Source organism: Brachionichthys hirsutus, chromosome 4, assembly GCF_040956055.1.
Source record: "Brachionichthys hirsutus isolate HB-005 chromosome 4, CSIRO-AGI_Bhir_v1, whole genome shotgun sequence".
NCBI classification, from domain to species: domain Eukaryota; kingdom Metazoa; phylum Chordata; class Actinopteri; order Lophiiformes; family Brachionichthyidae; genus Brachionichthys; species Brachionichthys hirsutus.
The window spans coordinates 2,845,754-2,872,304 of NC_090900.1; the positions used below are offsets into that span (position 1 = coordinate 2,845,754).

Sequence of the window (26,551 nt, forward strand, 5' to 3'; positions counted from 1 at the left end):
CCATTGGTCCGCGCGGCCTATTTGTTGTTGTAAGGCGGACTCGGTCAGGCGCCTGGCGGAGTGATACGCTCCGACGCGCATCACCACAGTAACTATTATGGCGTGTTGACGGAAGTGGCTGCCGAGGCTGCCGGTCCCGCAGCAGAACACGGGAATAGAGCAGCGGAGAGAGAATCCAGCATTAATGAATCCATGGAGGAAGCGGAGGAAGCAAGAAGAAGACCTGCAGAAACTCGGTTCCTGCAATCTGCGACTCCGTGCGGGCCGATCTCACCGATACGGTCTAAACCGGAGTGAAGCTAGCTAACGCGCTAACGGGCTAACTAGCAAGCTAGCTTATCATCGTCATCCCCGGTGGATTAACCAAAGAACTCCAACCGCGCAACGTTAAACTGCGGGCTGCGTGGGAGCGCTGGACGACAGAAGGAGAACACAGTTCCACTCAGAGTGGAAGGCAGCGCAGCGCCACAGTTTGACTGGATTGTAGCTGCTTCGGCTAACTGTCTGCTAGCATTGTTGTTCGCATCATTTCCGAGGCGCCGACGCCGCTGCACGTAAAGTGACTGGCAATGAAGAAAGAGGCCGGCATGTTTGACGGAGATCTAGCGCAGCTGTTCACTACAGAAACAGAGGATGAGGACTTTGATGGGTTTGATTAATGACTCTGTTTTGCTCCGGCTCTATTTTTTAAAACGCGCACTAGTATGCTTGTTTGATTGATGACGATTAAAGATGTGAGTACCAAACTCAGTTTTGCTCCTGCTTTATTTTGCGCACCTATCATGCCGGCGCCTTTTGATCCGCGCGCCCTTTGTATGTCTGAAATACTGAAAAATCAGCTGTTAATGAGACTGCGGCGAATCAGCAGGTGCGTCATAAGGTCGTGAAAATACGGTATATATATAAACACCGGTATGCCAAGTCTTTCTATTCACAAATGTTCTTGATCAAAATGTAAAATCTCACTTTTCTCATGATCTTTTTCTCACTGTTGCTTCCACTGTCTTAGCTGTGATTGTTCTTTCAAGGCGTTGTCAGTGTATTCCAAGTTGGGGAACGGCGTCTGTGAATTTCTGGTTGGAATAAAGGCAAGATATTACCGGTAGCTACATATACAGGATATTTCGCTTTAAGATGGTTGCTATCCAAAGTACAGCACAGTGCTGTTCATTTAAAATGAGTCTCGGCTGGAGGTAACCTCTCACCACGCTGTATCTACTAACTCACCTGGTGTAAAGATGCGTATATGCACAGGTAGGCCCGGGACAGAGAGTGTTTGTATAGACAGAGACGGTGTGATTAGCCCCTGGCCTATAATATACGCTAACTTCTAAGTGGATCGTATATACTGTATAGTATTGTTATGCACTTTTATTTCATTGACTCGTATGAGTTTTATTAACATTTACTGCCCATGTTATTGTGTTTATTGCAACGGAAGGCAAAAGAGAGCACACACCACACTCACAATTTAAGGGCTTTCAAGAATATATACAACAATCAGAATGTTTTGCTATTGGTGCAAAAAAAAAAAAAAAGTTTTGAAACTAAACCTTTGTAATATTTTTGAACCACTGTGATTTGTACAAAAGTAAAAACAAACAAACAACAAAAGCAATTTTTTTTTGCCATTTCAGTATTTTGATGTTTGACATGGATTTTATTAAAACTGTTAATCTTTTGAACTTTGTTGTGTGATTGTTATTTTTTTATTATTTGATTGTGTTAATAATCACTGCCCTGGTGATTTGTCTCTCAGCAGTGGATTTCCTGATAGTAGTTTATTAAGATTAAGATTAAGATGATCTTTTATTGTCATTTATATGTTTAACACATTTTGCACTGCAAACACACAACGGAATTCCGCCTACACCCTAGTACGAGGGCCCCTTGGAACAACCACACACTCATGTATGCATGGGGCCTCCACAGAATGCAGAGAGGGCATAGGGTGAAGGCCCCGCCATGATCGGCGCACTTGGAGCAATTGGAGGGGGCGATGCCTTGCTCAAGGGTATCCCTTTTTTTAGGGATAGTTTAACAACCAGGTGGTCATTTGGGATAAACTGGTCAAATCCATTGTTACTAGTTCTCTAAAAATCCTATTTTCAAGTTTGACTCTAGTATTTGTTTAGCCTGAGCAAACTTTGTAGGTTGAGAATTATCTGAAAACCTTTCATACATATTTTAAAAAATGTGTATCCCATATTAGGCAAACATTTTTTTAATAAATGGACTCAGTTTAAAAAGTAAAACAAATCAATTATGCAATTATTTCCATATTTTTTCATATAAAGGGTTAAAACTCCAAGTTCAACGTGATCCTGCCATCTAGTGGTATTAAGCATCCATGCCTCAGCCTCAGACTTGTTTCTCCAGTTTCTTTCACGCTCTCACACAACGAAGAAAACCATCTCTCGCGAAACTTCGAATGAACCACGTGATCCAGACTTCAAGTATGCCCCCCCCCCCAAAAAAAGAGAGAGACTCCCTAAAACGCATGTTAACTGGGACTTTTAATAGAGCGCGTCTGGTGAAGGATCAAGCAGAATCATGCCTTAGTGATGTGGCTGATGACGCGGTAACCTCAGCAGGGGAGGCGGTGGAATATCCGCGTCCATATGTGCCTCTCCTACGGGAAAGGAAGCCAGGCGAGCCCCCCCGAACTACAAACCCAACAGTGACGCACATCAGTTTTCCATTGACGAGCTCGTTAACTGCGTAATTAAGCTGCGCGCATTTTGGAGCAGGCATCTCAGCATCATCCACGGTCGCCGCGGCGTCAGTTTGAAGCCTGATTACAGACCTTTACGCTGCGTCAGCGTCTCGATCCGTGGGCATGGGCGCACAACTCCCACCCCCTCTTCTCTCTTCAGAGCTTTCCCAATAGAGCTTGAGAGACGCGCTGACATCATCACATCTGGCTCTCGTTTCCCAGGGGTTCCCTCTGGGGGCAGATAAGAAGATCTAAATATCAAACTGCTGGCGAACCTTTAAGAAAAGCACAAAGCTCTGTGGATTGTTTGATAGAAACAGAAATAATTTGTAAGACTAATCTTGCTGGAGGTGGAAGAAAGAGTATGATGCGGGGGGAGTGGGAAGACGCTTGGAATTTGGGAAAGGGGCTTTATGACTCAACTAAACAAAAATGCATTGTCAGGGCTTCAAAACCTCCAAGGACACAAGACTCACAAATCACGGGAAAACCGGACACACAAAGGAGGTCCGTTTTAATTGTGGAGAGAATAGAGATTACTTTTTGCACAATTCCCTCCTCCAAGTGTCTCACCCACGTGTTTTGTCCAGACCTCCCAAATGTCCAATACCAAAGCCATCTCTCCAAACACACGCAGGCATACGCCTCTAAAACCAAGGCCTCAAAGCAAAGTTTATTAGTATAATCTTGGCCCCCGTTGGTCTCATTTCACGGCTGTTCTGTTTGGTAAAGAAGGTAGTTGTTTATATTTTCTTTTTAATCGGGTTGAATGAAGGAAAGAGAGAACAAATTGAAACCACTAAGTTGCTTCTCAGTCCTTGGTGTTGCTATTTGCACAGACGCGCACATTGGTGTGAGCGCCGAGGCTAACGGGGAGGATAGCGCAGGGTTGTAGCTGAGCGGTGACCTCACCTGGAGGCCTGATGAGAAGGTAACCGGGCTTGAAGGGAACGTGTGGACCTCTCTGACACACCGAAATACACACAAGAGTTTGTTTGCTTGAATATCATGTGCATGTGTGTGCTCTTTGCGTTTCTCTTTCCGACCAGCGGCCTTTGTTTCCAGTACCTCTGATGTTCCCTCCTCTTATCGCTCCGATCCAAAAACCTCAATTGGCCTCAAATGTCCTTGAGGCTAATCCCCGAGAAGACCAGCTGTCCTCCTTGCACCTGTCGCCACCCAGTCTTCACATATTCACCAACTTCATTCGCACTGTGCATTCCATCGACTTATACTCAGCCTCAGCAGAGTCATCAGCCGCCACCGCCACCAGTGTCTGAACACAATCACATTCTCCTCAAAGAGTCGAAGCGGCAGAAACGTTCGGACAGAATTATTACTCATATCAGCGCCTGCAATAAACAATTATCTTCATGGTCTGGTGATTGACATTTGTTTTCAGCTATACATAATCATTCCCTGATGTTGACTAACACACCCTGAAGAACTTGGCGTGAGAGACACTTGACTCGGCCCCTCTTTGGATGTGGAGACGACAAGTGGGAATCATATTATTGCTGGAGTCTGGGACATTTGTGAAGCGTGACCCTTAATCCATGCCAACAAGGAAGCGGTTCATCGGGTGAGAGAGGTTTATTTGGTCAGAGTGAGATTAGATTTTGTGCATAACCCAATGCCGCACATCAATAGATTGTATGCCGGTAACTCAGAGTCTGCTTCTTCTGAGTTCTCCCAGAGGCCTTCTGGAGGATGTTGGGTGTCACTGGAGGACTCAACACTCTGTCAGCCCACACTCTCATAGTTTAGACTACGCCAGGGAGGCAGGGAGCCCAAGCAGAAACTCTGTGACACTTAGAGAAGGAGTTTGGGAAGATGAGGGGGGGAAATCACCATCTGCACACACGGGTCTAAATCCTAGTTGGACATCCAATCATTCCCACATTAGGATCCCATCCCCAACAACAACATTCTGCTGCCACCGGACCCCAGTGGAGGAAATGCCAAAGTCGTCTGAAGTGGAGCATAACAGCGCTGCAGTTTACAGAGAAGGGCTGTGAGGGTGGAAGGGCAGGACAGCCTCTAATAGCAGGAAGTTGTAGGAATAATAGCAGCATGGGGATGTCATGTTCCACCCCCCCGCCCCCCGTCCCACTGGCATGCTAAACAGCAGAGCCTATATGTTCAGCATTCTAGCCTATGTGACAAGCATTTTCTACAGAGGGGAAGCTTTTCCAGATGTTGGTAGAAATATGTTCATGTCTAAATTGGTGTAAAATCTGACATATAATCCAACATCGCTGAACTGGACCCTGGAGAAATATGCCATTAATGAAATGTTGTTTTCTTGAATAACTGTCTAACGACGAGTAAAACCAACACGACTCCATATTCCAGGTGCAGTGTCCTTTTATGAGGACAGAACTATCACAGGATGAGATGCAGGGATAGAATGAAGCTGAGGTGCGTTGGAACTGAAATATCTTTCATCCCAGTGTGGATAAATATCCTCCATGGTGAACTGCTTTGTACTCATCGCACGAGAATATTAATTATTGTACAGCTGAAAAAACAGCTGCATCCCTTTCTGCACAAAAGAAAGCGGATGTAAGGCTTGAAAAGAAAACTGTTAGCCTTAAAAGGAAGAGGCTGCGTGTGTGAGTGATTACATGACTGTGTGCCAATCCACGGTTCACCAGAGGATTAACTCCGAGGCTGTCAGTTCAAATCTTTGTGGTGAAAATGTTACCGTGTTTTACACATTAACAGAAGCTATACCTGAAATAAAGTTTCATCAGTGTGAGCCTGACACACATCAGGGAATAATAATAAAAAAAAAAACATACATCTGTCCTGGATTATTTTAAGAATGGCTGCTAAATAAATGATCGAGCTCTGGAACGTTCTCATAATCTGAGATTGTAACCCCACTGACCCACAATAAATTACCATTGCATGACTGTTTGTGAGTGTGTGAGTCGTGCATGCATGTGTGTGTGTGTGTGTGTGTGTGTGGGGGGGGGGGGGGGGTCAGGATATGTGTGTCTGTCACCGTTGGCCAGCCTCTCAGCGGACCCCCGACTCGAACACTGAAGCAGCCTCCTCTGCTCTTTTTATGTGATGCCTCCTTCAGAATCAGTTCCCATGAAATTGGCCGTTCTTTGGTTTGTTCAGATTGCCTGCACTGTAAGTGGCTTCTCTGGAGTCTGCCAGGGGCCTGGAGGGGCCTGGAGGGGCCCGCGGGGTGGGGGTGGAGGTGGGGGGGGGGGGGATTCAGAGACAACAACAAAACCGAGACAAAGAAGGAATGACAGTTTCAAAGTTGCCGTCCTGCCCCCTGAATTCCCCAGACACACATCAGAAAACCCTAATTTGGAATGTGAATTGACAGCTTCGCCTTTACAATTATTTGAGCAATAAATCAATCAATAGATGTAGCAAAAAAAAAAAAAAAGTCGCTTTTGGGTGGCGTGTTGCAGCATTTGTGTAATAATTACGCAAGGCTTGCCTTACAGAGGTGAAGACCAGGCTGAGGAAGGCAGAGGCTTTTAGGATGCGGAGGCCTGCGCGTCGCGCCCCGGCCAGTGAAGTGCGTTCCACTCTCTCGACGGGAGGTGGGGCTTTTTAGCACAAAACGTACTCTACCCTGCTGCACAAAGACCGGAGTGCACAGTCGCAAGTCTCCTCCACGCCGTGAGCGCGCCTGCTCATCTCGCCCCACCTTGGAACTTTAAGCCCCCCCATTGCACGAACCTGCACACGCGCGTAATTGCTGCCCCCCCCTCGGCGTTTCTGCTGCGGCTGCGTTCCAGCAGATACTCCGACCCCGAACATCGTCGGGGCCAGTGAGACGAGGAGCCGCGGGAGAGGTCTGGAAACTTTCCCCATCATGAGCGTGCGCTCGGTCAACCTTGATGCCTACGGCCTGTCGCTGCTCACGGCCAAAGAGGACATCCTCAACCCCCGTTCTTCCACTAACTGGTAACGCGCATTGCTGCTTCGTACAGATCTGCCTCCTTTGTTTGCGTCGTGACAAAAAAGTCTTATAATGACTCTAAAATCACGAAGGCAAGTAGAATCGCTAAGTTTCATGCGCACCATCTTGCTTTACTGCTAGAACCGCCGTTTTACGCATCGCCAGGTCAAGTTGTCGCGTAAAGCGCGGCGGCTTGATCTCCATTGATCCAGTGATCGGAGGAACGCAGTCGGGAACACCAGTGACAGATATCGACCGACTCCTCTCTGAGTGGCGATGTGAGGATTAGCGACCATTACGCATGAACCAAGGAAGCCGCCGTGGCTCAGAGCGCATCACCTGCGGGCATTGCGCTCCACGACTGGCTTTTCCCTCATGATCTGCGTCGGCGTCTTTCTTTTGTGTCGAGGATCATGTTCCTGCTGATTTTCTGATCTGGTGACAGGGCTCCTATTTCAGGGAGAGGCTCTTACATTTGACAGGCAGCACAGTATACGCATGCATGAGAACCATTTACGCATTGCTTTCCCAAAATGAATAGCTCGTTGAGCAATAGCTAAGACAGGCCACTGTGTGTCTCTAAGTTTGAAACGGGACTTTCCATCAGGCAGAGCTTTGAAAATCTGCCCTGTTGAGATGGTTGACTGCTGGGCCTCAGTTTGAAACAACTTTAGAAGACACTAAATGAATGAAAAAAAAAATTCCCAAGGCAACCAGCAAAAGTTACCAGAAGGGCTGACTGCAGTTTTACTTTTTGCCTCTTAAACATTGCTTTAAACTATTTATTTTCCAAGCTTGTGATGTCATGTTGTAACCTGATCAGTTGACACCTGGTTCATTCAGTCCTTTTGTTAAGGCTTTGGCTGGTCTGTCGCCATGGTGACCTACCCTTCTTTTCCAAACAAGAGCAATCTCCATCAGTCTGTCAGCCTTCTCCTCTTATACTGTCCTGCATGTGCTGCGTGCATGTGTGTGTGTGTGTGTGTGTGTGTGTGTGTTCTTCGCCTGCACTGATGTAGCACAGAGATAATTAGTCCTCTCTTCATCTACACACTTCCTCTAATGAAGTTATATTTAGAGAACAGGGCAAAACCCAACTCCACGCTTCTCGTGCAGAATTAGAGGGTTATTCTGCCCACTTTGTTCCGTCTTTCTTCCTGTCTTTTTTTTTGTTTTGTGACATCCGACAGACTTGAAATGACGAGGGTCAGAACACCAGCAGTGAATCTGAGCAAAATGAAATCAGACGCCATCATGATGCCGCCTCCGGGTCGAGGTGTTTGACTCACTCTGCTGCATCTGGACAGAGAAGTGGGCTGTGAAGTTTGCACAGAGAGGGCTAGGATGCTGGCTTTGTTGAACTATGCTGCCCCCACTGCGTGGCCTTGAGGTCCCTGCGTGTATTATCTAATGACCTTGCATCCTGAATGGGAAACAGACTCTTTGTGGGGCGAGGCCATTTAAATGCATGGTTCATTCAGACATCTCTGCTCAACATACAGTCTTGGAGGTCTCTCTTTGTCCCCCCCCCCCCCCCCAGACCACTGAGGACTACAAAGTGTCCCACTTGCAGGCTGGAATCCTTCACTGTTTGCATGTGTTTTAAGTTTGTTTGAGGGACTGAAAGGGAAAAGAAAGAGTGAAAATGTTATCTAATCATCTAAACAGGAAAGGCTTGAAGGAATCCTGGTTCAAAATCCATTGTGCATCAAAATGAAGGATTCAAGTTGACGTGTCGGTAAGCAGCTCTCCTTTGCCTTTTCGTTCTAGTGTCAAAACACATTTTTCTGTCCTGCAGGTTTTATAAGAGAAGTTATTGCCATTACCCGAAGCAGACAAGTGTCAAATAGAGCGATGCATCGCTTAAACCAAGCGTGTAAAAGAAGGGGATGCGGCCTGCCAGACATCTATGGTCGTTCGTTCGCACCATCTTCATCTTCAGTTTAATGCTGCACGATGGGCCTGTGTTAAGTGTTTCATTATGGTCTTTTTCTGGGGGACAGTGACGCATTGAGCAAATATCTGATATCTAAACTTCAGTTTAGACCAGCAGTCTCGTCTTCTTTTGACCGAATAAACGTGTTCTGTAGCCACGTTTACCCAAATTAAACTAGCTGTTAAGAAAGCTACCAAATAGCATTGATCCTATTCTTTTATTTGAATTCTAAAAGATTTTTCTAAAATCATGAGTAACATTTTGGATTTAAATGTGCCACACAATATTCTTATAATACTGTAATGCTTTAAGAATGAATCATCCGGATCGGAATCATTTTTTTAAATTCACATCGCAATCAATCTTATCTGTTTGAATTCATCAAGCAACATTCGACCTTCTCCTCGCCAGGCATCTGATCTATTGGGAAGGGATTCGCCTTTTGATGCTAAACGGAGACGCCTTGACTTCGGCCAAGGCCCGGGGTGTTTGCGTTGCTGTGACTTGCCAGAATTTCCACAGGCTCATGCATGATTAATCTAAAGAGATCTAAAAAAAAAAAAAAAAAGCGTTCCTGGGTAAGAATACACCAGTGGGTGTAAGGAGAGGAAGGAGGGCAACGCACAGGGCAGCTATTGTACGTGGATGCATGTGCACTTCTGCTTGTGCAGGTTCGCGCTACTTCCTGACACCGGGGGGGGGGATTATATTTGCAAATACAGTTATCTTGTTTGCTAAAGATGAACAAGCACAATCATCAACAGATTGTTCGCAGCCAGAACTTCCTCCCTCGTGTTCTGCTTTTTTATTTGTGTTCAGTTCCTTAGCCGTGCAAAGCGACACGACTGTCAAACGGAAGAAGGATTAACGGCAGGTGGAAATATGAGCCGCTGTGTGGCATTCTGCTTTGAACTAAATCCCTGTGGTCAGCTGACAGGAGGACAACAGGCCGTCTGGGATAAGGCTCCAGGTTTAGATCAAGACTCCATCAGGAAATGACGCCATGCTCTAAAGGGGAAGTTACATCTTAGGAAATATATCTTGATTGAGATATTTGATCTGGACATGGTTTCTACTTTGCCTCGTTCCTTAAAGATGAGCTGTGAGAGCGAGCTTGTCTGTGGGTGGCACGTTGGAAGACCATCTCTGTTCTCTGTTTTCATCTCTGTTTAGATGAAATTAGAGATTGTTTCTTGCAGTAATCCCTAAACAACTGCTTACCGTCCACTTAAATGTTGTTTTAGATTCAGCAGGGGGTCTCAGATCAGGTTTTGGCATAATAGCAGGTCTCCGGTAGGATGATATGTGAGTGCAGAAGGTTCTATATGCACGCATTTTGTGAGTCTCGCTGTATAATTGGGTTCTTTCGCGTGATAACTGATGGGTGCAAGACCACAAATTGACGCTGTGTTGCAGTAAGACGTAATTGCATCAGAGAAGATCCTAAAAGCTGCTGCTTCATGCTTCTTGACTTGGTGGGCCCTGCTTTTCAAGCATAAAAACAGTCCACAGACTTCAAGTAAAAGATAAAAGAGCTTTCAAGGTGTGGTATCTTTATTGTGTTGTGTTTTTTCAGCGACAGCTTTATGCGAAGATCTTCGGGACAAAGCATTTTTGTCACTTGTCTCCGGACCTGGCCTTACTGTCGTGCCTCAGATTGTAGCCTGGATGTCCTCTGCACATTTTCACGCTGTCTTTTTCATGCCTACAGAAGTTAACATGACAAATACGCCTTTCAAAATCATGGGGGTGAACTTTTCAGGCAAATGCTATAGGAAAAATAGGAGCTGCGTTCAGGTGAAAGATTTGTTTAATCCACCCAGTGGGCCTCGAGTGTAGCCGAACTTAAAGGGTGTGTCATACAGCTGTCTGAAAACATCTGCCTTCTCTTCCAGTATTGGCTCGAGGATGAATGTGGCTTCGGCCCAGCTGAGGCACATTGAAGGGACGTCAAAATCATATTCCAGAAGTAATGTGCTGAAGTGTGTTAAAACTGCAAACGCCAATGTGACATGACTTCCTGCATGCTGCCGCCGTTCTTGGGTTAATTGTTAATTGTTAATAAGAGTTTTTATTTAAATTGGGATGAAAAGATCTATCTTATCGTGCACTGCATCCAAACCTCCATCTGTGTTTCCGTGCAGTCTTTCGCTGCTGAATTAGCCGCACCCTTTACGTCTCGTCTTGCTCCGCGCTGTCTCTGCTCGCCTTATTTGGGAGCCATCCAATCGAACCTGGAACGTCTAGCCGTCTGAATTATGTATTTAACAGGTGACAACCTATAAATGCCCCCCCCCACCCCCCACCCCACACTCTTAATTACAACATTCTTAGATCTTCTGACTCCAATAAATTCTTACGCTTGGGCGTGATGACACGTAGGTACACAAAGGCGCACTGACAGACAGGGCCGATCCGGTCAGGATGCGCTCCCGCCCTTATTCCCACAGCTTTCCTGACAACAGCGATGTCATCAGCTGTGTTTGCAGAGTTGCGCCCTCTTCGCCACGGTTACAAAGGAGCATCGTGGTTAAAACCAGGCTTCAGCAAATTCACTCCGGATGCTGGGAAGTCCACTTCCACTTTTCTGCTCTTGTTTGTTCATTTGCTGGTGGTGGCATCGGATTGTTGGTGGCCGACGAGAGTCTGGGGGGGGGGGGCGTTGTCCTGGAGACCATGGTGGGAAAGCTCTGTTGTCTGTTGTTTGTTGAGTAAAGACTGAATGAGGTGGTGGTGATGGTGGGGGGGGGGGGGGGGGGGGGATTAGAGGCACCAATGAGGTTGGGAAGGAGGTCCAAATGAATGGACAAGGATACTCGGTGAGAAACAGCAGAATCACAAAATGACAGATGGCAAAATGAGAGAAAAGATGATGAGGCATTTCTTAAACGTGGAATCGACGAATCCCTGAAATGACGGCGCTAAGAAAAAAGGGAACGATGAGATGACATGTGAAGGTTTCAAGAGGAATGAGAGAAAGATCAAAGTATTTAGAGAGGCGGCCAGATAAGGTCTAAGTAGAAACGTGAGCCTGGAGAGAGTTCGCTTCCTCTAGTTGAAGGAAGGAAATGGCTGAAGATAAGATTCCATCATGTTTTTAATGTCCCATAATTACTGTGTGTGTGTGTGTGTGTGTGTAGCATGTTGGGACAGCATGCACAGGAAATACCACAGAGATCCAAGTGGATCATGATTTTCAAGCTCTCCTCTCCTCTCCTCTCTAGTAAATTTTCTTGACGTGCTCACAGAGTTGATGAACTATTTGATTACTGTACTCTGAATTTCGTGCTGAGTCAGTTTATGCCGTCGCAGCACCTGCACCATCTCTGCTGTCAGATCTCAACGTGCGAAACAGGAGGTAATGAAATGTCACGCTGCGTTAAACTCATGCAACTCTGTCAGATGAAAGGAAACGATTCAGCTGCTGTCAGTCTCTTCTGAAGTGTTTCCTATCTCCGGTCGGAGCTTCAGAATAACGCAATGTGTCGTTTACATGTCGTTTGCATGGCTATTAAACACAAGCTAATGCTACCAGGGGATCATCCTCGTTTGTTGCCTGCGCTCGACTCACCTGACGCCTGCTAGGACGGCGTTCACTTCCCTCCACGCTCCCCATTAACGGGACAATCAGGTGATTTATGTCTTCAGCTTTTCGTGTCACGTGACGTTTTGAACTGAAACACACGTTTTGTGTGTTTCTCTTTGTCTACCCCCCCGCTCTTTTCCATCCACCTCAGCACAAAGGGGGCTGTTTTCCCTTCCTGGCAGTGATTTAATTACTTATTTGTTTGGTTTGCCATATTCTAAACTTCTCTGGGCGTGTGTTTTGCCCAGAACTGAAATGTTCCTCCCTCCCTCTCCTCCTCCTGTCAGCATTCCAAGCAGTCCCTCCCTCTGGCCCGAACTCCTTCACTCCCCACTGGATGACATTGCAGACCCTCTGTATAGTCTCTTGGGGAGTCAAAAGCGTCCTCCACCCAAACGAGTGCTGCATAAATCAGTTTCTAAGTGGGTGGATCCAAGCAAAAACTCTTATTTGTTCAATATGCAACCCACTTATAATAAACTGTGCTGTAATTTACTATTTAGTTTGCATATGTGTGTGTGTGTGTGTGTGTGTGTGGAGTAGGATATCCTGACAGTCTGTTTGGATCAAGGATTCTGTATCTTAAGACTAATCTACAGCTTCTGTCAGAGGGTTAGTTGAATAGTTGAAGTCTTTCCCCGTTCCAGCTCTACTTGGACACAATATTACAAACAGATCAGAAATAAAACGCTGGGCAAGAAAACGTTTTAAGATAAAGGTAAGCCTCCGGTTATTGTTCCTGCAAAAAAGAAGAAGTAGTTTTTGTTTTTGTTTTGTTATGGAGCATTATTGGAATGCATTCCCAGTGGGGGGCGTTTCACTGCACAGAAGGGATATTACACCGTATTGTTCAGCTTTTTTATTTAGCAGTTCATGCCGTGCCGGCTTCCACAAGCTGGACCAACGCAGTGCCGTTCTCCACTTCTTACCATTCTCCTCCTCTTTTCTGTCATGCCATACATCAGGGATAATGTTTGCCGATGTGTTCCTATTTATCCGACTCGTGTGGGATTGATGTTCAGCATTGTGCGCCGACTAAAGACGCGCTTATTGTGCTTTTTCGTTTCGTAATGTCTGATTGAAGCAGCAGTTCTCTCGATCAAAGGCAGTTTTCTCTCGTGGGAGACAATAATGAGAATAAAAACTCATTCCATCACTTCCTCTTTCCGTCACACATTTTTCAACCTCCATTTGCATCTGAAGTCTGGACAGATGGAAGAGGAGGAGGATAATTTGGGGAGCTGAGGAGGAAGGGGATGGTGGAATAAACACTATTATTCATTAATTTTCTTTACCGCTTAATGCGGCCGCGGTATCTGCTGGCGCCTATCCCAGCAGTCTATGGGCGAGAGGCGGGGCACACTGGACACGCCGCCAGTTCATCACAGGGCCACGCATAAACAGACAATCATTTACACACACGCACACACACCTATACAGACAATTTAGTGTAAACAACTCTCCTAAATTGAGGAAGCCGGAGAACCAAGTTCCCCAAGTCGGATTTGAACCCGTGGCCTTCTCGCTGTGAGGCAACAGCGCTACCCACTGCGACACCGTGCTGTCCGAAACACTTTTATGTAAAAGAAGCTAATGGGACGGTAGGAGGACGAGCACAAGCACTAACATAATCACGCTGTTCAAATCACACATCTTGACAAATGTTCCATTGTCGGCCGGACCGCTGGGGATGCATGCGGAAGAGGAAGAACAAAAAAAAAGGAAGATCTGATGGAGAGCTTAATCAGGGCGGTGAAATCCGGCGGGAGCTCTCAGCCGCTCATCCCCTTTCTCATATATTTTTCTTCATACGCAGTTTCTCATATCACAACAGCCCGCAAACTGCAACTCTTTCATATCTCCCCCGCCGGCGAAGACGGAATGAATAAATGACCTATGAGCCCGCGAGATCTTCCTGTCAGACGCAGGCGGCAGGAAGTGCAGAGTCGGGGGGGGGTGGGGGATGAGATATTGGTTTGGAATGTGAAGGGGGTATATTGTGCTAGAGGATTTAAAGTAGGTGGGGAAGAAAATCGCTGCAGGAATTTTCCAACACAATAGAAGCATGTATGGTACATTGCGCTCCGGTGTTTCCTGCATGTTACCCACATTGTTCATAGTTTACCCTGGTGCAGTGGAAACGGCTGGATAAAGGACAGCAAGGCCTCCTACATCTGTTTCTCTTACGCTCATCTTGAACTGCTAGAGCGCATCGGGTTCGGAGGCATTAGAGGCTCTGGGAGCCCGAAACAAACCATCCGAATTGTTACTGGCTGAAGCTTAAAGCACAGTGTGTGTGTGTGTGTGTGTGTGCATGTTGAGTTAATGCACTGCCTGCGTGTGCTCTGAGAGGAATGGCTGTTTGTTTCTTTTATAGCTGCATCGAGAGGATGTCTGCGGTCATGATGCACATATTTTTCATTGTTAATTATTTGAAATAAAACACTGCATTTTTCTCTTCTTGGCTGCATCCTCTCTCGCCCTCTCTCTCTCTCTCTCCCTGCGCTGAGGTCATAGCTGGCTGACTTCGGAGGTGGGCTGGAGTACAGACGCAATAGAGCCTGTTTTTCTCATCACTTTTCTGCAGCTCTTAAGAAACTTGCATGTGTGAAGGAATGGAGACTCTGAAGACTCTCTAACTCTGCTGCTGCTGATTACCCATCAGTCTGTTTGACTCTAAAGCTTAAACATCGGGCTCTGCTACAGTCAGTCTGCAGAACAAAGAGGCAGAGTCGAAACAAGGAATCTCCCCGTGGGCTTTGCGCCTTGTGGGTGGGAGAAATTTGCACATGCAATCAAAACTCCTTCAGAGGCACGGTGACCTTTAACCTCGAGAGCTTGTAACAGCTGATTTTGAGGAACATCACGAGGACCACGGGTAAATAATATGGATTTGTCCGAAGAAAGTCCTGAATGCCGTTGAGGCTAATGAGGGAGGAGACTGCGTTGTTGTTTTTTTTCTAGTTGTTCCCAGACTAATCCTTGTGGAGATATGTGAACGATCCGACTGACACAGAGCTTGAGTTAAAGCTGGAGAGCTCCAATGAATGTTTCAATTCAGTTAGGGGAGACTAAAGAAGTCAAGATTACAAGTGAGAATTAATCTGTCATAAAGACTTTGGCGTTTTGTCTCTTCAGGGGGTTTCCGGTTTAGGGTAATCTGCCTCAAAATATATCCCCAGACGGAGTCTAGACACCGGCGGTGGCGGTGGCTGATGACTCGGCTTTACTCCGATGACTGAATTAGGCGTGAAAACATACCGGTTCTGCACACTGTTGCTTCCCACTGATTCTCCGCTTCTACTGCTGGCTGACTGATTGGTCGCAATAATCGGTTTTGCTACTCGTCAGCAAGATTAAGAAATCAGAGAGCGATGTCAGCATGCACAATTAGCGCTAATCAGAGCTAACGGACGCAGCAGTAGCTGCTGTTGATTTAACTGCTAATACTCACTCTTATTCCCTTCCTCACACGCGTGCATGTACACACACACACACACACACACACACACACACAGACCCCTTTGGCCCGTTGTAAAAGCTGCTCATGGCCTCACACTCCGGCTGCCCAGCTCCAGATGTTATTGACACGCCCCCAGGAATCCTACGTAGAGACGTTTGCGCAGACGTCCACATGTGCAGGCGTTTGTGTGCACACAACGCTCGTCATGCCAAACAGCATATATGGACGACATGTCCGGCTAGAAGAATCGATAAAAGCTGAACATTTGAATTGCATTGCCAGAATATGAGGTCAAATCTCTCTTCTGGTGTCACAGAATGCTTCATGATTTGTTGAGTTGCCACGACAACGTGCAGTTTGACAGACTGAAGGGTGCGGCAGGACAGGTTTTCACCTGCACACTGCAAATTAATTTATTTTACATGGAGGAGCTCAGAGGCGAATGAAGGGTATTGTGCTGTCATGGCGTTTCACACACGGCTTAACAAATATATCACGAGGGAAGGACGGGAAACAGGAAGAAGAAAATGAAATATTGCGAAATATTGAATGTGTCATAGATGCATTTACTTATTTTTTAGAGAAAGGGGGGGGGGGTCATTTAAGGATACAGGACGCCAACCAACCGGAAAGTCCATGTTGACACGCTTCCACATGTGTGTGTTCTGTGTTTTTCAGCCACTCGTCATTTGTCAGCAGTTGACCTGTGTGTGTGTGTGTGTGTGTGTGTCCACAGGGCAATATTCGCATATGACGGAATCACCAACAACCTCCGGCTGTCTGACTCAGGAGGTAAGCAGGACTGTCACAAACCTTTTGTGATTTTTGTTGTCAAACTCTCCCAATCTCCTTTTTACCTTGACCCTTCCTCCTCCCGCCTGCTTTCTTTCTAAAAGCGGGAGGCGTGGCAGAAATGGCGGGCAAGCTCCACGCCTCCAAGCCTCAGTACGGGCTCTGCAGATTGGGACGTCCGGAAAAGGGGGCCCCGCAGATTGCCATGATCAGCTGGGTGAGTGCGTGGCAGATTATTTCATATATAAAATACTTGAACGTACAATCAACAATAATAACAAGAGATTAAAACGTCTTCTTCCAAAAATAATGGGATTAAGATCTTAAGCAGTCACACTGTAACCACAGTAAACCAGACTCCAGAATGACAATGGGAATCCTGCCTTTCTTTTTCCATCCTCCTCAGAGGGAGGTAAAGACATGAATGTAAAGTGTCCATATCCGCTGTTTGTCCGCAGGTTGGACAACACGTGGAGGAATACCGAAGGACTGAATGTGCCGGCCACATCCCAGCCATCAAAAACTTCTTCAAGGTGCTGGAACGTTTTCAAAATAAGACACGCTGTGTGATAAAACTGGGGCATTAAAGATGACATTGTAGAAGCCAAATGCGTGATGGAATGCGTTTCCAGTGTTGTGCACGGTGTGGCGGTGTGGCCAGAAAGCGGTATATAAGGCAGGGCCAATCAGGCGGTACACAGGTGTTGACCCGGAAGGGCATACAGGTTTTGACCGCTGTGGCGGGATTGTTTTGCCCAGATGCGCGTGTTTTATTGATTATACTTTTGTTGTGTTTTGTAATAAATGAGGATCATTTTACCTTCTTAAACCGCTTCTGGACTCTCCCTGTTTGGACACGGAGAGACGAAACACGACTTAGCCGCTGGAGCGCGTCTAACCGCGGAGCACTGCCGGCAACACCACAATAGCCCAGCATTGGGCCGGCTATTATAGACATCATCACATTTTAAACATTAAAGAAAACAGAAGATGCTCTTTATTTTTACCCCAAAATCCCGAAATTGGAGAAACAAAATCCGACCCTGTCCGGCTTCCTTCATCCCTGGATTCCAGACTTTGTGTTCATAAACTCTATTTATACACAGAAGTTTGCGTTGTATTGTTTTGAGAGTTTCCTGTCCTCCCTCCGCTTCCTGTTTCATCCCAGTGGTCCCGTGTTAAATCTTCTTTGTCGCTATAAGGGTTGGTGGTGGCGGGCGAGGGGCGTTGAAAGCGCCGTTGTTTGCGGTTCAATCTGTAGTCACACAACAAACTCTGGATTGCAGAGACAGGAATTTAGTCTGTTTTTATGATTTACCGGCAGTCGCAAATGAAAAACGTGTTGCATCGACAGTCAATCAGTTTGCTCCTCCCACTGGGTTTAGCCCCATTCCCAGTGCGATTTGTTCATCTGACGCCCAGGTTTACTGGTTTCCATGTAAAAGCATCAACCGGTCAGCGGCGGAGGCATCCGTGGAATGTTTGCTGGTTTTTTTGGTCCCTTTAAAAAAAAAAAAGTCAGTTCTGGTATGTTCGAAGTCACTGCATGAAAGGCAATCTCTGAGACTCTTTTCTGTGTGTGTGTGTGTGTGTGTGTGAGGGGCCCCCCTGAGCCTGCATACATGTGAGATTCCAGAATTTTAGAGGAATGACTGGTTAACGTGATCTGGAGTGATGAAAATCCTCTTTCTTGGAGGGCATGAAGTCACCTCATACTATTACAAAGACATATTTAAACACTATGGGAAGCCTTGGAAACGGCAAATGTCGTTCTGCAAATGTGGCATAACGTAAGATACCGGCGTTTGCATTTTAATAATATCCAATGCTTCAAGGAAAACAAGGCCTGGGTTTCCCGCTACTATCAAGTCATACTTTTTTTTTTTTTTTAATTCCACTTGCTTCCTCGTCAGGTTGTCTTTCATTGCCTTGGATATGTTTGGTGAGATTTTCCCATGCCACTGTATTTGCTCCTTTATTTCTCTTGCCCCCCCACCTTTTTCTCTTCATCTTTCTGGCGTGTCATGCTGTGTGTCCCAGCTGGTAGCACTGCACAGGGGGTTCGTCGAGGCGAGTCTGCGGCAGGACGTTTGGTTTGCGTTTGCATGCCGTGCGCCGGTGCGGCTTTGCGTTATGAAAACGGAAATGTGAATGGGCTGCAGATGTTACCATTGTCCTGTAATTCCACCGAAGTGGTGGCACAATAGTCGAGCCAGAGGCTTGGGATTAACAGCAGTCAACACACCACCCGGTTTTATGACAGCGAAGAATGAAGGAAGGTCAAAGTTTTTACAAGAGTTCAGAATCTTCATGCAAACAAATCGATGCCCTTTCGTGATTCATTTGGCGCAAAGGTGCGTCGCATCATGTTTGCACTCATCCTCCACCCCTCCAGATAACGCTCTCCCGCCCGTATCAAATTGCACAGAGCTGGTTTTCATGCAGGCGCAGGAGCGATTATGACACATCTGCCTAAATGGAGCAGCTTTCTACCTGGAGCGGTCTGTGAACCCGATAGAATAGAGGCGCTTGTGAAGTTTGAACGGTACATTGTGACACTAACAGAGCTTTTTTTTTTTTTCTTTTAAAGATTGTGCTTCTGCATGCGTGTGAGCATGTATGTGTGTGTGTGTGTGTGTGTTCAGATGGCAGTGACAGCTAGAGTGATATGGATTCTGCACATGCATTACAGGGCACATTGGAGGCGCTGTTCAGTGTCAGTGTCGGCGTTGTCACTCAGATAAAGCTGTGGTTTCCTGTCGGAGCCTCACGTTGCTGGCCTTCTATCAACAGGCCTGGATTTACTCTGTGGAAATTATGCAGCAGGTCTGGGACACATTCAGAATGTTTAAACAGCACACATGCTTCAGCGGAGAGAAAACCTGGGCCGATGTAACTGTGTTTTAGTCCGTGGTGGCTAAATCTGATCTCTTTTTATACCTCTGAATCTGCCTCATGTCTCGCTTTGAAGTTTTGGAGCAGCGGTTGCTATTTTGACGTTTTTGCAAAGACACATGCTTTCACACATTTGCTTTGTTTTTCTCCCAAACTATTATGCACCCCCCCCCCTCCTCCCCCCCATGCTGCCCATAACTATCAAAACCAATGCATTCTTCTCCTCAATGAATATTTTTGTTCTCTCTTTCTCTATTTTTCTAACTGCTGCAGTTGCGCAACTCTTTGGCCTCAGGTTTGCATAACTGCAAGTCAGACCAAGAGGAAACTACCATTGGGACTGTGTGTACTTTTTTTTTTTACAGCCTTTTTTGTATGCGGTTGTGTATGCCTGGCTGCGGTCAAGCATGTTACGGTGGATTGCATTCACGTTTGTGTTGCTCAACTTGTCGGTTTTATTGTCTGCCCTCCATTTTTCAGGAAGCACATGTATTTATTGGTGCAGAGAAGGTGGAGGATGTGACAGAGGAGAGGATTAGGGTGGAGATCAACAAGGTCCTGGCCCAGGCTCCCACGCAGTGGGTCAGAAGGAGATCCAGGTCTGCTGAAAAGGAGGAGCTGGTGGTGAGACTATGGCAATACCACGTTTTACCGCTAGATGGAGGCATATACGTTTACATAAACAATGTCACCCGTAGGAGACGTTTTTAAAAAAAGATGTCTCCACTTTGACTTTGTGTTATTTCTGATTCCAGTATGTTTAATAAAAAAAATATCTAAATGGCTTTAGAAAAGGTTCAAGTTGCTGAAAACCATTCGTAGCAAAGCAGTGGCATGAAAATGAAAATGTCTGTTCTTGTGTGTTTCTCACAGGGGACCAACTACAGAAAAACAAATGCTGCAATGGAGATGAGACTAATAAACAGAGAGTCCTTCTGGGCACGTGCAGAGGTAGGCCTCGCCATTCTGTCATTTGAGCAGCTAAAATACAAATCACCTGGAGGTTAAGTGGTATTTATATTTGGAAATCTACTAAAGATTGTTATTTTTCTACAAAAGTTGTAAAAAAGAAAAAGAAAATAAAGAATTCATAAAAAAATAAACAAATTGTTTCCACCTTTTTGTGTCAGCGGGAAGAGGAAGAGAGGAAAGACGAGGACAGGAGGCGAACAGTGGAGGAGAGACGCCGTCTCGAAAGAGAAAGAGTTTTAAAGGAACGGAGGGACGAGGAAGAAAGAGACAGGAAGATGAACGAGAAGCTGCAGATGATTGAGGAGCAGAGGTTTGGAGCGGCTCGCTTCCTGTCACCAGCGCCCTCCGATGGCAGCAGGTTGTACGGATGCTTCTAAAACAGCTGCTGCTTTTTTTGTTTTTCCTGTTTTGCAGAGGCAAGCAAGCAGAGAAAGAAGAAGAGATGCGCAGAAAGGACACATTTAGATGGGTGGGTGAGCGGGTTATTGCACCGTCAAACCTTGTCTGGAGTCCGCATGGACTCTACGGATGAAAGGGACCTGCGAGGTGCTGCCGTTATTCGTGGCACCGATTCCTGCTTCATTAAGGCTCAATGTCAAAACAGTCATGTCCCCCCCCCCCTCGTCTCAAGTTGTCGTGTCGTGTCCCCCTTTTTTTTTTTAAACGGAGAGATGAAAGCGTGAAATCCTGTGTGTGGCTATGTCAATGTGATGGCCGTGTTTTTGCGCTGACAGGACCAACAGCAGAGGGAGCGCGAGGACGACATGAGGGCTCGTCTCCGAAGGAGTGAGTCCATAGAGAAAGCAGCCGTAAGCCACTTCATATCGATTTGATTTACCGCTGGACGAGCCTCACGCATCTCATTATTTGATGGATTTTGTTTAATAACTCCACTTTTTTTTTTTTCCTGATCCGAAGGAGGCGGCGGCGTTAGTTTCCCAACGCTCCATGAACCCGAGGGAGTTCTTCAGACAGCTGTCGTCTTCTTCAGCATCTAAAAGTCCCACCAGTCCTGGACCCTCCCGCACCGGTACGTCCACTGGTTCTGGAACATTCCCGTGGTTCTACATTGAGCCCGAGATTACAAACACCTCTCGCTGTCTCTCCAGGCAAACCGTTCCGGCGGTACCAGCGCAGCCTGACCGACACCGCCTTCATCTTCTGTAAAGCAGAGGACAGCACATCATCCTCCCCTCGCAGTTCTCCCCTGTCGTCCCCCTTCTCCAGGGCTCCTCCATCTCCCCTCTACCGTGCCGCTTCGCCCCCCACAAGCCAAGATTTAGGGCCCGTGTCTTTGTCTCAAAGCCACGCGGCCCCCGCCTCACCCCCAGCGTCACCTTTAGGGCGACCCAGCCCCCCTGTCTCAGCCCTACCCGGAGTTCCACAAACGAACCAACAAGTCCAGGAAGTTGGCGAGCCCAAACCCCCGTTAGCAACAGAACCCTCTGCGCCTCCGGCCTCCCCGGATTTCTTGGCTTCCTTGTCTCCAAAATTAGTAAAGAACAATCCGTCGCTGTACGATCCAGAGGCCATGCCCGCCTCGCCCCCGAACACCCCCACCGAACCGGAGCGGCCAGCTTTCAGCTTTGAGTCTGGTTCTCCTCAGGCTCCGGCGGCTCCTCTTCCCGAGGCACCGCAGCCAAACGCAGGTAGGGAGGAACGGCAGAGGAGGTTATTATCTCATGTCCTTTCAGGGCGATGAAGACATTTCACATTTGATTTTTTTCTTTTCTTTTCATTCGAGGCTAAAGTTAGAAAGTAAAGACTTGGATGCTTTTGCCAAAATCCACTCCAGACTGCGAAAACCTCTCCAGGGACTGTGAATCAGTGCTCTGTTGAAATGAATATTTTTACTTTCCAGTCACAGTTAAATATTCCTATAGAAACCACACGTCCTCCCAGCGACGCCGAGTTCAGCTGGAAAGCCTTACCCGGAGAGCCCGGCTGCTTTATGTCTTATATTTCAGTTCATTGTCAAGTTTTGAATCGTTAAGATGTTCTTGCTGTTATTTTCTCTCTCTCCAATCAACAGAATTCAGCGCGGCTGACATCGCCTACAAGGTACAAGCCGTACTGGTGGAGGAGGATGAGGAAGAGGAGGTGGAGGCGGAGGCGCACGAGGGAGACGTGGCCGGTGTTGAACCCCAGCCTTGTGTCGCCAACACACAAACGGCCCAGGTTGAGGCAGAGGAGCAGGAGCAAGAGGAGGAGGGTAAAAGGGAGGACAGGAAAGCTAAGGAGGAGGAGAAGGAAGAGGAGGGAGAGAAGCAGGAAGGTGAAGCCATGTCAGTGGAGTTACCCGTGGAGGAGGTGCAAGAGGAAGAGGACGACAAAGAGGAGGAGGTGCAATCAGAAGACAGCCAGGCACCCGCTGAGGCCGCTGAGTCAGCAGTCACAGGTGATCCTCTTCTTCCTCACTGTTCGATCAATCAGTTTTATTTCATTGGTTAATATGTTTGACAACGACTCCCTGTTAGAACCAGTTTGTGAAGACATCAAGCAGGAGTCCGTCGCCCCGTCGCCCAACGGGATCCCAAACGGAGCGAAGGCCCGGGAGCAGAACGGCATCGGTTCGTCATTCTGAACACTGTTCAGCAAAGACATCACAAAGCCGTTCTCCGCGTAACGAAGGCTCCCCCCCTTCCTCAGAGCGATCTCTCAGTCCGTCCGACACGGAGCTCAGCTCTCCGGAGCTGGTCGCCTGCGCCGATCTCCACGGCAAGACAGAAGACGAGGAGGAGGAGGCTATCGAGGACGAAGACCAGGAGATCTTAAAAAATGGCCAAGAGGTATCGTATCCACTAACACGAGTTCACCTACACCTCAGGAACCTGACCTCTTCACCTTTATTTCAACCAGGGTTGAGATAAGAGACAAGGCCACTTATTGCCAGCCTTATCTTTAGAAACTAGGTTTCAGAAGAATGAAAGTTTATACGGAGCGATTCTGTCTTCCACCTTGGAATTCTTTTGAGGTAAAACATTCAGGTTTTTCATGATTACAGCCTCTCTGACTCCTTCTGCCTCCCTTCCTCAGGTTTTAGCGGAGCAACAACTGAGCGTCCGAGCTCTGTACGACTACCAAGCAGGTAAGCTGCCATCGAGCGGATAGTAAAGGGCCTCCACTTACTGTGATTAGTGGACCTTCACCGTGTTATCTTGTTGTTCCCACAGAGGACGAATCGGAGATCTCGTTCGAATCCGGTGACATCATCAGGGACGTTGAAACGGTGGACAAAGCCTGGTGGAGGGGCTGGAGCAAAGACGGACGTCAAGGCTTGTTCCCTGCCAATTATGTTGAGACCATATAGGCGGGCGGAGACACACTAGCACACACACACACACACACACACACACACACACACACACACTCAGGGACACCATCGCCCCTCATGTATGTTCATGTTATCTTAATCCTCCAACTGGAACTGTAGTCTCGAGTCCTCATATTGCAGAAAACAAAAGCGTAACTCAATATTTTGATGTGTTTTGTTTTTTGTTTTGGCTAGAAAATGAAATATCCTCACAAGAATGCAGAATTTTTCCCAGCTTCATTTATTTGGATGAAATGGCGGAGACCTTTTCCTGGACCAAAATAACTTATTTCCTTTTGAGATACAGCAGGAATGTCGGCGGGTGGGATCACATCGCTGTGACAAATGATCACAAAGTTTCTCTTCTAGTATGAAATACAGACACTTTTTTTTAGAGTGTGTCGTCACCCATTTGATCCACGCGTATAACAAGCCTTCCGCTCTGCTCACTGTTTGCTTTGTGTGCAAAAAAAAAAAAAGAATGTACTAGTCTTGGTTTGTATAATCATACATGCATCAGACGCAATCCTGTAGTCACCTTCCTGAGTTATTTTATAGCGCCGTATTTGTCACCGACAGCCTCGCAGCACATTTTAATTGCCCAAAAACTAGACCAGCAGCATAAAGAAAAATAAAAGTATGGAGAAAAAAAAGCAGTTTTTCATATTTCTACCACTACATAAGACGGACGCTATGCAGTGATGTTCTTCCATACATCTTATGATTATATCTTTGTTAGATTTTAAGAAAATTACAGCGTATAGAAACACAGCTGATTATAAATGAAATTATAATCAGCTTTTTTCCCCCTCAATGCTCTACAGTGTACATAAGAATGTAAAAAAAAATACAGAGATCTTTTCTTTTTCTTTTCTCATTTGTTTGTATGTCTCTTTGTATTTACTCCAAACGTATAAATATATAGCATCTATAAACTCAAAGTGTTTCCTACTGTATTATTCATATCATTTTCATAAAAAAAACAATAGTTTGACAAGAGTTTTTAATTCTCGTCTCTGATATTTGGTCATGTTAATAAGGTGCAGTGTGATCTTATACCATGCTGTCAGTAAGCCACTTGCAGTACTCCCTTTTCCCCATAGGTGGAGACATTGCCTTTCCCCACGTGTCGTGGACGGCCTTATTGAGCGCTCTCTGAAATGAACAGATTCCTCAGGATGAAAGACAAAATATTTTGACAAGCAGAGAGGAAGCTCATTGTTACTCATATTTTAGAAGTGGGATACCAAAGACGTTTCCAAAGCTAAAAATGACTAATTCTGCTACACCTCAAACAGGATTGGGCTCTCGGGTAATAATGATTGATTGAATATGACATTAATATTTCTTAACTGCACACCTTTTAGTACTTATGTGGGAGCAAGGTTATGCGCTCCTCGTGCCGGTTCAATAAGAGACAGAGAGGTAATGCTTGACATGGGTCTCATCCTGCCTGAACTGATGCCTGTTGACAGACCGACTAAATCTATCCCAGAGCCTATTCTGCAGAAGTTTATCCCAGAAGGCTAATCACCTGTGATATGTGTGAAAAGGTGATGAGCCTCTTATGAGCTACTCATTGGGTTTACGAGGAGAAGACCATGAAAGCTCAGAATGAGCAAGATGGAGAGATAGAGGGGGTTAAAAAAAAACATGCCTAATTTAAGCGTAAAATAAAAAAGTTGCATTTAAATCTTATGGCACCACTTTGAGTAATTTTACGGTGTGTGTGAGAGAGAGAAAGATAAACAGAGTAGGAAATAGAAAGAAAGAGGACATCTGTGCCCAGAGATTGTGAAGTCAAATTGGTCTCGACAGTCATCTCTTCCCCCGTATCCCGTTCCCATGGTCGTCCCCACAACGCCAGAGATCCCTTGTCTCTTCAAATTAAACAGAGACCCCGGCTAATGTGCCAGTCAACTCTCCCCTCCCCTTCCCCTTTTGTCTTTCGGCTGTTCCTTCCTTCTGTGACCCTCATCAGTAACAAAAACCCCTTCGACTGGGGCGCTAAACTAAGAGAGGAGACGCTCCCCCCCTGCCACACACACACACACAGGCACCTTCTCCCGGCTTTCCCTTTATCTCTTATTTAACTGACAAACTCTCTCTGGTGGACGTCTGACAAGTGTGGGACAGCCAAGGTGACCTGGCGGTAGGGAAATGCCACTCATTGCAGTACGATCAGAGCAAAAGCCAATGACAGACACCTAATCTGACCTGCGTGCTGATGACTCATGGCTTATTGACACGGCTTCTCCTCGGAAGCAGAGTCTATACATGCATGGGAGGCGTGTGAAACAGGAAACACGCAACTGCAGTCTCATAACTCCGAGATCAGCCCTCCTTCGCTGCTGCAGGGACCTGAAAAGACAGCGCTGGCATGACATCCTCGCTGTTCTGCAGAAGCATACACCAAGTCCATTCCCCCGCCCCATCCGTCCCTCAGGTGTCTGCCTCCCAAAGAGCAATGACGCCTGCAGTACCCACAATGCTCTGCTTTCATCAAGGTTTGGGAGATCTCAGGCACGAGATGTTAGTCTTGAGACACACCTGTCTCCAAGAACACGCACATTGGCTCATCTTCTTTTTTTGGCTCTTTGTTCCGCAGAGCTGAAATTATATTGCTCGATCGAACATCACCCAACACGACTTCCTTGGAAGCCCTTCGGTGATCTGTCAAAATATGCGAATTCACAACCGACGCTGTTTTCTACGACGCAAACCGTTATCGGGAAGACTTTCTCTAAACTGTCGCGCCTCCTCAACTCAAATCAGCTTTTAGCTTGGGCGATAAATCCATCTGGTGTAAGTCTTGATTAAACCGTTTGCTTTGAGACGTCCCTCTTGTTCTTGACAATGTCATTTTTCTGTTTTCCCTTTAGAGATTATCTTCAGAACCACTGAAGGAGATAACGCCTCAGAAGCCTCTGATGGCTCCAGCCAA

The 26,551-nt window shown here is 46.5% G+C and overlaps 1 protein-coding gene across 1 annotated transcript; it reads left to right on the top strand.

Annotated features, from left to right (window-relative positions):
* The first annotated feature begins 6,563 nt into the window (after positions 1-6,563).
* si:dkey-40c11.2 (drebrin) lies at positions 6,564-24,525 on the top strand. Its single transcript, XM_068738581.1, has 16 exons — positions 6,564-6,655; positions 16,372-16,427; positions 16,532-16,644; positions 16,886-16,960; positions 19,803-19,946; positions 20,196-20,273; positions 20,453-20,604; positions 20,709-20,763; positions 21,029-21,103; positions 21,213-21,324; positions 21,404-21,943; positions 22,327-22,692; positions 22,778-22,864; positions 22,944-23,083; positions 23,331-23,382; positions 23,468-24,525. Exons 1-16 carry the CDS (start codon positions 6,564-6,566, stop codon positions 23,602-23,604), a joined length of 2,274 nt encoding a protein of 757 aa, XP_068594682.1. The 3' UTR covers positions 23,605-24,525.
* Positions 24,526-26,551: the final 2,026 nt, after the last annotated feature.